The 13,644-nt window shown below is 45.1% G+C and overlaps 1 protein-coding gene across 1 annotated transcript in view; it reads right to left on the bottom strand.

The window, feature by feature from the left end:
• Nucleotides 1-11,648: 11,648 nt before the first annotated feature.
• RIMKLA (ribosomal modification protein rimK like family member A) overlaps nt 11,649-13,644 on the bottom strand; it is a 29,507-nt gene continuing 27,511 nt past the window's right edge. Inside the window, exon 5 of the mRNA XM_024554835.3 lies at nt 11,649-12,342. Within this exon, the coding sequence (XP_024410603.1) occupies nt 11,852-12,342 (491 nt within the window). The 3' untranslated portion in view covers nt 11,649-11,851. The remainder of the gene's footprint in view (nt 12,343-13,644) is intronic.

Here is a 13,644-nt window from a genome sequence, read left to right as displayed (position 1 = left end):
ACATCTTTATATTTTATGTTATGAAGTGCTTCTCTTTATTTCTAGTAATGCTTTTGGCCTTACAGCCTATCTGGGTTCCATAGCAGCACAGCTTCACCCGTTTCCTTTCAGCTGGATGCTGGGTCGGCGAGGCCTCATTACTTTCCTCTGCTTCAAAGGGTAAGCTAGGAACTACAGTTTCCAGGACCTCTTTCCTTTTACGATTCTGGATGAAATTCAGCCAATGAGGGGCAAATTACTCAAGATTTGGAAGCTGGATGAGGAGCAGCCATTCATCTTCCTGAGAATCACCTACTGTTGCTTTCTTGCAAGCAGATTTGATATGGAAACAGCTGGCTGACCTTTGCTCCCTGATCTTTATGACCCATCCGTTCCAAAGGTTGTGGAAGCCTCTCCTTCTCTGCAATAAATAAATCTCTTCACTCAACATGCCTACAGAGGCTTCTGTTTTCCCCGACTAAACCCTGGCGAAACACTTGATACCTCTTCTTGCAACCTTTCACTTTCAAACAATCTGTATCCTTATGTTTTGGATGTTACTAAAAATAATATAGTTAGGTATTTTCATAGCTGTAATTTTTATTTTATTTATTTTAGTTTTAAGTCATGATTTTATTGTATTTATTTATCTTCATTGAGTTTATTGGGGTGACATTGGTTAACAAAAGCATGCAGCTTTCAGCATGCTAGTACAACTCACCTAAACGTCATCAGCACACGGCATCGTGCGCCCGTTGCCCAAAGTAAAGTCCCTTTCCGTTCCCCTCGTCCCCTTTGCCCTCTTCCACCTCCTACTACCCCATAGCTGTAATTTTTAAAGAATCATTTAGTCCATTTGTGTTTCATTTATACTGTAAAGTTTGGGGTTTAAATTGATGATCTTAACGTGTGCCTTCCATTTGTCCTGCACAGTCTATTTTCCCCTTTCTTTTCGGATTGATTATGTATTTTTTCTCATTCCATTTTCTCTCCATCTGCTAATGTGTAACTTATACAATATATTGTGTTTCTGCTATTTTAGTGTTTAGTCCAGAAATTCAGATATTCATTTCTAACTGATCAAAATCTGAAGTTATTCAGAATGTTTACTCTTATTCTGGGCATACAAGGTATTTGAAACTTCTTAACTCCATTTACTCTCCCCTAACATATATTATTACGAACTTATATATAATTACTTATATGTCATTTATTTCAAATATATCTTAAACCCACAAGTCATAATTATTATTTTATAAAGTAGTCATATTCTTTCTTGCTTTTCACATCTTCTACCTGGGCTTACATTACTAATAAATCCTTTACTATTTCCTACAATGAGGGTTTGCTGATGGCAAATTCTTAGATTTTCTTTCTTTTGTTAATCTAAAAATGTTTTATTTTTGCCCTCATTTTGTGACTCTTCAATGAAATGTATTTCATTTTCATACATTATACAGAGATGCAGGGCATCATCTCGCTTCTGAAGATCTCTATGAGATGTGGTTTACTTGACCCAGACAGGTATACACAGGTTGAAGAGCAGCAGGAGTTCTGCAGAGAAAATAGTGTCTCTTACCTTCCCACAAGGTAATCATATTTTTCCTAAACTTCTTCAGCAGAATTTATAGGTGCAGAGCCAAGGGATCATCCTTGAAACGCCTATTTTTTGTCTACTAGCAAGGGACATATGCAATGTTACAAATTGTATCATGTTGTCTATGAACCTGTATGTAGCACAGACTCACTTGGAGCGGCTGCCCACAGTCCCGCTGTGTAACATATTACCACCACCCAGCTACGGGCCTGAGCTGTGCAATAGGTCCTCAGATGACCAAGGCCAGAACCAAACTGCTCACCCCCAGTAGGTCCCATTACAGAACTCAGGGTGAGGTGCCCCTGTATTCATAATGGCTCTGGAAGAACAACGTTCCTCAAGAACAATAGGTTACACAAAACAAACATTTGGTAAAGTGAATGCTTCAAGAAAAACAATGAAGCGTCACTTAAATGACAAATCATGTCATCATTTTGTTTGATAGAAAAAGTATGTGGACACATCGACAAAATCAAGGGGGAGGTGGAGGTAGGGGAGGGAGGGGGGTTCAGCTGGGGTGGGGTGGAGGGATGGGGAGAAAAGGCATACAACTGTAATTGAATAACAATACAAATTTTTAAAAAACTGAAAAAGTATGTCTTTCCTGATATTCACCAAAATTGATAATGTCGTGGAGATAAATATTGTACTTTATATGTATGCATACACATAGTTTCAATAGTTAATAAACACTTAAACAGCAGCAGACTTTAAAAGCATACAAGTAATGCTTTATCATTTTCTCTCTGTGGATGCCCATTAATATGAATTATTTGAAAGTAAGTTGCAGACCTTTTGTCCCTTTGTTCTTGTATTTATTTTTTTTAAAGATTTTATTTATTTATTTTTAGAGAGAGAGGAAGGAAGGGAGAAAGAGAGGGAGAGAAACAGCAATGTATGGTTGCCTTTCAGGCGCCCCCTACTGGGGACTTGGCCCGCAAGCAACCCAGGCATGTGCCCTGACTGGGAATCGAAGGGGCGACCCTTTGGTTCACAGCCCAGGCTGAATCCACTGAGCTAAACCCGCCAGGGCTGCCCCTTTGTCCTTCAATATTTAATATGTATTTTCTAAAAACAAGGATAACCTTTTACATATTCTCATAAATATAATAATATCAGGAAGTTAACATTGACATGATGCTATCAGATAATAAAATACAGACTTTACTCAGATTTTACCAGTTGTCTTAATAATGTTCTTTATAGCGGAAACAAATTTCTGAGCAAGCAGTGCACTCAGCTGACACGTCCCTTTAGTCAGAGGAGAGCCTTCAGACTGGACACAGCGTGCTGCTGCTCACGTGATCTCTGCCTTACCCAGGAGAAGTTCACCCAGTCTTCTAACGAACGAAGAAGCAAGGCCCTGTGGGAGCTCTAAAGAGCGGTGACTCACGGAGGGCACAGGGGGTTGGGGCTGGTGGAAGGACAGTAATTCTTGGGAGAAGCCTGTTCCCTGGTTTAGGAAATCCCTGCGGTGAAGGTCACAGCTGCAGGGAAAGCGGGGAAGTGGGGACCCGTGTGACAGCCAGGTGGGGGCCGGCAGCACGGAAGCTGCAGCAGTCCCAGAGGATGACCACTGGACGTTGGAAAATAGGACATTTCACAGGCTTATCCCTTGAGGGGAGGACATTCCAAGATCCAACACGTCAGGAAGGTGCCTGCAGCCTGATTTCTGCCAAAGCCACGGTCAGGATGGTGGGGAACCAATCACCACCCCTTTCAAAGTACCTCCTGCCCAGCCACACGCTGGTCTACCGCTGGCTCCCAGCAGCTCTTTGAGACACCTGGGGAATTTGAATACACTGGTAATTAGGTGGTATCAAGGCACTGTTGTTCATTTTGTTATCTGTGGTAAAGGCTTAAGGTAATGTTCTCTTTAAAAAAAGAGATGCATGCTGACGTTTGCAGGGGAGAAAAGACACGGCCTGTGGAATTTGCTTTAAAATGCTTAAGAAAAGGAAATATATGTTTTAAAAATAGAAGCTTTTAAAAAATTTTTTATTGTTATTCAATTACAGTTGTCTGCATTTTCTCCCCATCCCTCCACCCATAAAAATAGAAGCTTTTGATAGTTTTAAAACCTGGAGAACTTACTAAATTATTCTACTTTTGTCTACTTTGAAGATTTTCATATAAAATTAAAAAGGAGTATAGGTCACATCCCCCTGGTGTTTGGGTTGAACGGGAGGACATAGTAGCACACCCCCAACTCATTCTGGGCTGCGACCAACCTTATCCCCATGACTCTGTTAACTCAGCTCAGGCTCCCTTCCCTCATAAGTTGAAGAATAGACTTAGTTCCAGGGTCCCAGACCCGTGCTGACCATAGTTAGTTCCTAAAGGTCTTATCACCGTTTCTCCCGGGAAACCTTTGGAAACGTCTGCAAACACAAGCCCCCTCAGCCCAACCTGTCAGAGTTCTTTGGGACAGATTCCCTTAGTCCCCTGGGACCCTTACTGTGCTGTGCAGCCATATTTAATGGCTTTCAGCTCTCACTTCCTATTTGAATCTTAATTCACATGTCAGTCCAGGAGAGCATGCTGAGCAGGCCCATGACAAGCTCATACTGTCTGCATTAGTATTTTCCTCCATCATCTTGACAGTTGAGAGTTGGCAGTATTACGATTCAGAGGGCACTCTGTGTTTGAAAGGAAAATTATGGTTTTTCAGAATGCAGCTGGTGTGCAAGTGATAGGATGAAGTTTCCGTGAAGCTTTTTCTTCAGTTTATGATATGAATATAATAAAGTGTGGGTTCAGCATGTGATTCTGCTTTAAAAGAACAACGGAAAGACCCAGAATTTTGGGGACAAAGGCAAACAAAGCATTCTGTTCCACAGTAATCATTTTAATAAAAAGCAAAAACAGCAAAACAATCATTTATAAATGATTTCTTCTCTGTTGGAGAAGTTAACATTGTTATTGCTGTATAAATCACTTGGAGATGAGCTCTTTTGGTGCCTAGCTATGATTTTTACAGCACATTTTCAGGTTGCCAATGAGGCAGGAAAACTAGCATTCACTTCCAGGAGAGAGCTTAGTTGGCGTACAGCCCACAGGTGAGACAGAGCCTCGCAAGTCACTCTGCAAGTTTAGGAGCAAACTAAACCGATTTCTCACACGTGAAAAACGGAGGCAAGACAGAACAAGCAGAGGAGTATTTTCAAGTGTTCTTTTACTCCAAGTCAGTTCCGCGCATTGTACTGGGGCACTGGCTTCTGAGACGTCCATTGCACATGTGACCTGCCTAGAACTAAGATGTTTCAATGCTTATCAATTTCTTTTTAAAAAATTATATTTTACTGATTCTGCTATTACAGTTATATTCAATTTCTTTCTTGGTCACCCAGGGGCTGTGGTGTGCTGGTGATTAAGTGTTTAACCATCAGCTCTCCGCGGGGGGGAAATGTGATAGGCAGTGTTTTCTCTTCTCTGTAGGGTAATGCTGCCACCATGGCTGGCTTCAAGCTACCAGTGTGATGTCACTGAACGGTGGCGTCGAGAGGAGACGCACGTAGCACACCGTTATGTGGCGTTTCCACCACACAAATGCAACAGATGTCAAAAACCTCAAAAGCACAGATAGTAAAATGTACTGAAATAACCAGAAGTGATGAATTTTGAATATTAATCTCTGTCTTTAGTATTTTTAGTTACAGGTTTTTTAAATCTATTGATAATTTTTAGTGATGGCTGTGTTTAATAACCAGCTCATAAAATTCCTGGAAATTTAACAATCTGTTCTCGGGCTGCTGCAAGCCAGCTCCGGCACACCACTGGTATTCTGGGCGGCTCCAGGTGGGACTGAACAAACCAGCTGAAGACCTGCCTAGTCCTGCCTTCACCAAGACCTGTGTTAGCTCTGCAGAGTAGTTAAAAGCCCCAGCTCTCCCCTTATCGAAGATCGGAGTTCTTTCTAAATAGGAGATTCTGTGAGTCCCACTCAGCAGAATTTTAGCTGCTTTATGGGCTAGTTGCCTCTGATCTCAGGGCTGCCATCCCTGCCAAGTCCAGATGGTGCTGTAGGACTATTAGGGTTGCCTGAGCGGACCCCTGGCCTTCTGCACTCTCCTACCCTCTGCTCGACAGATTTAATTCAAGGCCCTGGCACCTCCTCCTTCCATTTGATGCAAAGCCAGCAAAGCTAATACAGGAAGAGCCAAAGAAACCAGGTGCTAAATCACCCAAGGTCAGGCTGCTCATCAGCTTTCCAGCCTCCCAGTTGTTGGAGGCAGCTATTCCTCCAGGATTTTTTCTAAGCCAAATACACCCCCTATATCTTACACTATAGCATCATAGAATCCCAAGGCAGGATGGGACCTTCCAATCATTAAGCCTAAGCCACAGCATGCTTGAGCAGCTGCCAGCCCTCCCCTCTGCTCCCCAGCATCTCTTTCCTCCAGCTGTAAAGCTGCTGTCTGCCAGCTTTTATCCCTTGGCGTTGAGCCACGATCCATGGGCAGGCGCTGTTTGATAGCTGACAGTAGAGGAAGCCAGAGGAGAGGACCCTGCTGAAAGCCAGGCATATGGTTAAGTGCTTTACATCCATGATTATGTTCATCACATTTATAGGTGATGAAACAAAAGTTTAGCAAGATTAAGTGACTTTCCCTCGGTCACAGAAGCTGTAAGTTAATGAGTCAGGATTTGAACTGAGGCTGTCTAGCTCAAACTGGCACCATTTCCACAAGTCCGTGTTGCTTTCCGTAAAGTGCGAGGACTCCCGTAGCTAGTGGTGAATGTAGTCGTTGGGATGACTTGGCTAGTGTAGTGGGGAGGAAAAATGTATCACCTGCAGAGATGACACTCAAGTTTCCTTTGAGGAGGGAGCCGTCTTTGTCCAGGAAAATGCCTTTAGTAAGCCACCCATGGTAGAAGGTGAAATCATGAAGGAAAGGGTATTGGCAGGAATCAAATTAAGAAAAGGAATGGTGATACGGCTGAACATGAAAACAAAGATGGGATTGCTTTATCCCAAGCAGGGAGACAGGTAGCGTGTGGAGTGGAAGGTGAGTGGGTTCCTCTATAGTATATCACAAGAGCATCTTATGAATGGGGGTGCTGTGTCTTCATTCCTGGAACATCTTCCACTTCCTCCCACATCACTGAAATACACAGGCACATGTGCACACACACACATGGACTCATTTGAATTTTGGTGTGTGTGGAAATGGAGGGAACAGAGCTTCATGTCTCAGCTCACGCAGCAGACGGATGACGCACTGCTGTTGCTTAAAATGAGGTAGCAGAAGTCTGGACTCAGCCCAAATGTAAGTCCCTTCGAAATCACAGATCCAAAAGCCCAGTTACCAGACTTGTCTGGATTTTGGGGGCAGGAGGTTCCCAGATGACATCTGGGCTACAAAGAAGACTGCATCTAGTGGCGGGCTGCAAGGGGGATACATTGTGGAACGGAAGTGGGAGGAAACTTTTACCCGTGGCTGATGGCAACTAGAGGATGTATATCTTCAGGATTCTCCCTCAGGTGTGCCTGATGGGAGAAATTTGTGACCTTCCAACCCCAGTCTCTGCCGAGGCCCGCAGAGGTCTCCAAAAACCCAAAACATTTCACCACGAGGAAATGTGACCCCAGCTGGGGCCAAGGAAGCCTTCAGTCAGCTGTGCAGGGGCCTCCTCCTCATATCCGACCCCTGAAGGGTGGGAGTGGGGCTAAATGGTCTTAGGTGGTCTAAGGAGGGCATGGGCCACAAGCCCACTGGCACGGTGGAAATCTCATATATGCCTATGGGGCTCTCACCTGAACACCATCCCAGAGCTGGGCCCTTCACAGCTGGCACATCAACACCAGCTTGAAAGGCTTGCAGATGTTTTTACCCAGAGCAGAGGCTTGGCAGAGGGGAATGGCAAAGGGAAGGTCCAGGATGGCAGCAAGTGCTAGATGCCATGGAAGAATAGAGCCACCTCTGGAAGCATGCTGAATTGGACGGGAGCCGGACTGCCTGGGTCCCAGCCTTGCAGCTGACTAGGTAAGTGACCTTGGCTTCTGGGATTCAGATCCCTCAGCTCTAAAATGGGGACTGCACTGGTCTCCAGAATGCTATTATTCCTGTGGCCTCAAATCTGGCTCAATAGGTGACTTAGTGTTGCCTCGGAGCCTCAGTGAACAGGAGGCGACAGAGCAAGACTGCTACCTGGTTGGGATGCCAGTGCCAGGCCCAGGATAGTGCCTCATTTGGGCGCGAGAACCACACCTGGAGAAGGAAACTTAAAGGCTTGAAGGAACGTTTTTGTATTCTGCCATGTGAATTTCAGAAGGGAGAGCTGCAGGGTCCAACCACAGACCTGGGATGGAAGTATAACATAGTTTTAAGAAAAGATTAAAACAATATGTTCCTGAGATGGATGGTCTTTCAGGTGAAACACAGTAAAGCCATGATCTCACCTGGAGTCTCAGAGGCAGTCAAACACGGCACCAGGGCTCCTACCAGGCCACAGCAGCAGGTCTAAGAACACCGACCTCAAGGACAGAGACAAAGATGGCTGTGTCAGGGCTCTTCCCAAAACGCCTGCGCACACTGACAGCAAACGGAAGCCTCACCTCCAGGGGCAAAAGAAAGTGATAAGCTGAAGTGGCCTGTTTTACTGACTTTGGATTCACTCTCTGAGTGGCCTGAAACCCACCTCAGAGCGCTATGGCTCTGGGCTTCCCCACGCAGGTTATTCTGGTCCATTCACTTCTGGAGTGGGGGTGGTGGGTAAGCTATTACTCGGACGATCTTGGAAGCACCAGTCACCTGCTTCAGTCTCCCTCTGATTTACATTCAGAGTGCTCTCAAGACCAGCGTGTATCAGGCCTTAAAGAAGGGATGAGGCTTGTCTCTCCCAGTTCAACAGAGGTGGATGGGAACCCATGTGCCCTATTGATATGGAATAATTTTAATAGACCCCTACCTCTTACCAATATATTTTTGTGATTCTTTCATTAAAACAACTCACAGAAGAGCCATTTCTTCCTCCTTCTCACTGGAATTCCAAACGATCCCAATTTCTTCTCTCTCTCACTGGAATGTCATAAAACCATCCCAGCCCTTTCTCCTTCCCTCCCCTCTTCACCCGGTGCCCAGCTCTCACAGGGTGCCCTCTTGGATGGGAGCCATGAGCCTGTAACTGTGATACCAGTAGCTTATCAGCCACTTACACTGCCTGTCAGATCCTAATGACCGACCGAAAGCCCCAAATCCACATTCTGGCAACCCCCTTCCCATCACCAATCAGGCAGATAGCATGAAGACATTTTTCCCAATACAGAATCGTATGTATTCTGAGTGACTGAGCTATTGGCATTCAAGTATTGACCAGTTTCAAGATGCTACGACCAGATAATGGGAAGACTGTACACAGACACTGCAATTTGTTACAGAAGCCTGTTAGTTGGTATACAAGAGTCAAGAGTTTCAGGTTATACATGGTAACACCCAGCCAGCTGCTTGGATACACTGCGAGCCCTACTTCTTTCAGGTTGTGAAGCCTCTGAGAAACCACATCCTTTTTTAGGGCCTCTACCACTGTTTCGTGTGCTAATGCCCAGAATTCACAGCCTCTTTCTTTCTTAACTCAGAGCAGGGGTGATGAGCAACTGTTATAAAACCAGATGTGGGAGGTATTCCTCCACCACCTCCCACATAATGCAGTCTTGTGAATGAACTCCAACTTCAAAGTACCCCCCAAAGGTAAACAGAACAGGCATCTTCCCTACCTGAAAAATTGAAAAATGGAAGCACAAAGACCACCTGATTGTACAGGTTCAATCGGCTTTTTAAGGGGAGTGCCGGAGCCAGGATCTGGCTCTGTGCCCATGTTCCTCCCAGCAGGCCTTACGGGCAGCTGTGACGTGTGGCCCAGCCACCTGACTGAGGCTGAGTCCACAGCCAGTGTAGAAAACCCTGGAGGGGGGCTATGGTCCAGCTGTGATCCAGCTTTCTCTGCTTCCAGACAGGGCTAGGTTCCAAGTGATGATGCCAATGACTACAGATGTCACTAGCAGCTGGAAAATGAGCCTCCTTTGACAAATCTGGACGCAGTCTCTAGCTGCTCTGTTCAGGATTGGGCCCATTAGCATGCTTTCAGATAAAGTGTGAAGGCTGGGCTTACACTAAACGGTGAGAATGAGTGAATGCAGCTTCCAGAAGGCCATCACCTGGTTCTGATGCTGATGGAGAAAGCATCTGGCCAAATCCAGAAAGCATAGACCTAGAACTATCCTCCCAAACCTACCCTGAGTGGTGAACATAAGATATATATGTCTTGGCCCATGAAAAGGTGAAGTATTACCATTTCCGACTCTACAGGACACATAGTAGAGGTACAGTTTAGGGGCATGCGCCCCATGCGGGGCTGTGTAGAGTGGCATCTCCGTTACACGGTGCGGAACATTTTCCAACTGTACAGCTGTTACATGGCAAGATGATTTTAGCCACAGTATTTCAAAAGCCAATTTCTACTTAAATGTGTTGTGGGAAAAAATGGAATTGCTTGACCTTATACATATTTTACATTGACAGGGGAATAAGTACAGCAGCTTACACTCCCAGATGGGTGTTGCTGCCTTCAAAGTAATCACCTTGGGAAGATGTATGTTTAGTCTAGTGAAGCTGGCCTTACTCAAACATTTCTAGAACCGCCCTTGAAAACTGTCTCTTTATAAGCTTTCTCTATGTTGTTAAGTCTTTGTCCTATAAGAGTAGCTTTATTTTTCATCAAATGACTTTAACAGCCACAGAGCATTAAGATAAGTCCCATAAATAAAATGGGTGATGGCCTTGGGACTCCCTCTGGGGAGGGGTGGTGTAAAAGAAAGACCCGACTGTAAGGTCGTAAACCCTCTTTCCTTGCGTCGCTTCAAAGATAACTCCAAACAGGGATTCTATGTGTTCTTGGCACATGCAACATGCGGCTCAAGAGTATGGTCTCCCAAGGAAACGACCCTGATTATGGTAGCTCTCGAGTGCGCGTAATTTGGTATATTTGGTTGAAAAGGCGGCCTTGCTCATTTTCAGCCACACTGTGTATGGCAGAAGTGGAACACTCTGCTTCCATGGAAGGGAAGGATCATCATCTACTGCTTGAAGAGTGGAAATGAGAAGCACTTGGTGTCATGTCGACATTCTCTAACTCCCCCCAAATGTGCAATGAGTAAGTCCTGCTACTTGAGTCTCCCAAGTTTGGAAAAGTGGGTACGGACAGGTCTCTGGAACGTGGATAAGACTGGAATGTCGAGGGGAAGGGAGTGTGTTCCCAATGGCTGTATCTACCTAGTAAGTCCACAATACCAACTCATACAAAAAACCTCCTACAGCTAAGCAGTACACAAAGCTTCAGTAGAGGACGGGGAAAATGATTATCTTCCAGCAGCTTTCCATGATATAAACCAATGGCTTCTGGGTGACAGGGGCAAACGGTCCACTGAAAAGAAAGTCCAGGGTGTTTGGTTCTAGTGCACGCTTACGAAATAAAGTGTGTGGCCGCTAGCTCATCGAAGTGCATTTCCAGCTGAGGCCAAAGGCAGCAAAGGTGCAAGAGGCTGCTGGGGCTGGCGTTAGGTGAAGCAGGGTCTGTAAGTGTGGAGTGGCAAAGCAATTTGTAGAGCGCCCCAGTTACAGAGCAGGACGTTTGCCAACCCGTGAAGTCGAAGAACGTTCAATTTTACTTTCGACAAAGTGCGTCATTGAAAATGCTAATGAGGAAGCTCCCTAGAACACTGTATCCTGAGTGTCATAGAAATATGGTCAAAACGGTGATTGATGGGGAACAGGGATGGATCCTCTCATTACTATTCGAACTGTGTATTCTCCAAGCATCTCTCTCTCACGCGCGCGCACACACGCACCCTCTTAATGAAAAGCACATAACTGCGGTCACATTCCACCTCTTCTGCGCACGCCTCCATCCGGAGGTTGCTTTTGAGTACAGTATTTCCAGGAGCCTGAATGAGTTAATGGGCTCTATTGCTAAAAGCCAGAAGCGGTAGCACAGTCAGCACCTTAAAATAGGTCGTGATATCCAAGTGCTTGCAGTAGACCTCGCTCCCAATTGATCAGCCAGGATGTTGTTCCTGGTGAGTGTTTTTAGATCAGTCTTTGTAAAAACCACAAAGCTAGGCCATTTGCGTAAATCATCGTGAGAAAGAATGCCGAGTGCCCAGATGGGATTTCTAGTTTCTGTGCAAATGAAATCACATTAGCCCAGATTTTATTCATTCAAAACTACTAGGAAAGCAGTAGGATTTGGCTTAGATGCTGCCAGAAAAGCAGGAATTCATTTCAGTTTTAACTCGGAAGCAATCCTCTTGTTAATGTTGTAGCTGGGTTCGGGCAGCGTGGGCGGCGGGGACCCCGTGGTGCTGGCGGAGGAACCGCGGACCTCGCCCAGTTCAGGCTCGCTCTCACTAGAGGTAGACCCGTTGTTGATGGCGTAGAGGCTCTCTGCAACTCCCTGAGCTGACGCACAGCCGTCTGGCTCTTTCTTCTCCCTGGGACTAGACAGTCCTGGGAGGACGGCCATCTTCCCAGTCTGCATATTTGGCAGCAAGGACATGGCATAGTCTGCAATGATCCCGCCCACGTCTAAGTTGCACGCCTGGTCGAAGGCGAGGAAACCAACGTTGGCGTTTGCCTCGCACACCACAAAGGAGCCGTCGTCCATGATGAGGAGATCAATGCCACAGAAGTCCATGCCCAGGATGTTGGACACCTGAATGGCCAGCTGCTTGCCCTGCTCTGTCAGCGGGCACATGACGCCCACGCCACCTGCGGGGGAAGCACAGCCATGTGATGATGACGTCAGACACTGACTGACCAGTCAAATGACCCTTCGGGGAGGAGAAGGGGGAATGCTGCTGCGGAAGGGCAGCAGCAGGGCGTTTTCACTCCTCAGGGTCTGGCTGGAAATCAGGATGCCCTTTGGGAAAACAATATGGTCATTTCTCATTCTAGGGTCTTAAAAATGCTTATGTTCTCTGACCCAGTCATTCCACTGCTAAGGAAATAATCCATTACATCCTATTAAGGAAGTAATAGAGAAAAAGGTCGATGCAGACAGATGTTGATGGCGGTTATTTAAAATACTGAAAATACTGAAAAATCATTGTGGCTGGAACACAGGAGGCACTCCATAAATATTTGCTGATGAATACATGCAAAATTATAATCTAAGTATTTCACAATAGAGGCAAACAACATATTTTACAACCATTAATAATAACGCTCATAGAGTTTGTGGTCCCATAGGAAAATGTGTAGGATTAAAGACTGTACCGTGTAACCAGAACTGCGCAAAAGGCTATTACTAGGAAAAAAGATTGGAAGAAGTGATACCAAAATGTTAACATTAGTTCTCTCTAGATGGTGGGATTAATGATACATATCTTTTCACTAGACTTTGCTATATTTTCCAAGTTTTTTACATTGAGAATGTATCCCTTTTATAACTAGAAAAAAACAGAATTAACTTATTATTTTTTAAGTACAGAGAGATGGAGAGGCTTGTGAGACAAAATCCTATACCAAGGACCGAAAGAGTGTGATTGCTCTTATTCGTGAAAAACCTAAGACCTCAAATTTAATTGCTCCTTCAGTCCCTAGAAAGACTTATGACTTGAATTCCCAGGTCCAATGACTAATGTCTTTACCCTCATACTGTCCTTCCCCCACCTGTTTCACTGTAAAAGGGAGAGGCTGTGAAAACAGCTCAGCAGGAAAAGTAACATGGATAAATTACAAAACCATGCTGTTCCTTGTCAGAGAATAGATTTTTTAAGGTGACTGAAAAAGAACAGTAACATATACTGTGGAACGGCACATGGTTCTCATGAAAATTAAATGAGAGAGTATGTTAGGTACTTAGTACTGTGTCAACCTCCAACAGGATTTGCTCCCATCATACCACTTTATCACAACATCTCACCATGATTTGCTTCCGTGTCCTCCTTTACTGGACCACAAGCTACCGGAGGGCAGGGATTCTCTCACGAATGGCTACACTCTCACCATCGACCAGAGTCTGCTCATGGGAACTGCTCAGCCAGTTTCAACGGAGGAAAAATGAAAACA

This window comes from Desmodus rotundus, chromosome 3, assembly GCF_022682495.2.
Source record: "Desmodus rotundus isolate HL8 chromosome 3, HLdesRot8A.1, whole genome shotgun sequence".
Lineage (NCBI taxonomy): Eukaryota > Metazoa > Chordata > Mammalia > Chiroptera > Phyllostomidae > Desmodus > Desmodus rotundus.
The sequence above is the reverse complement of the archived record's forward strand: the minus strand, read 5'-3'. Positions and strand labels throughout refer to the sequence as shown.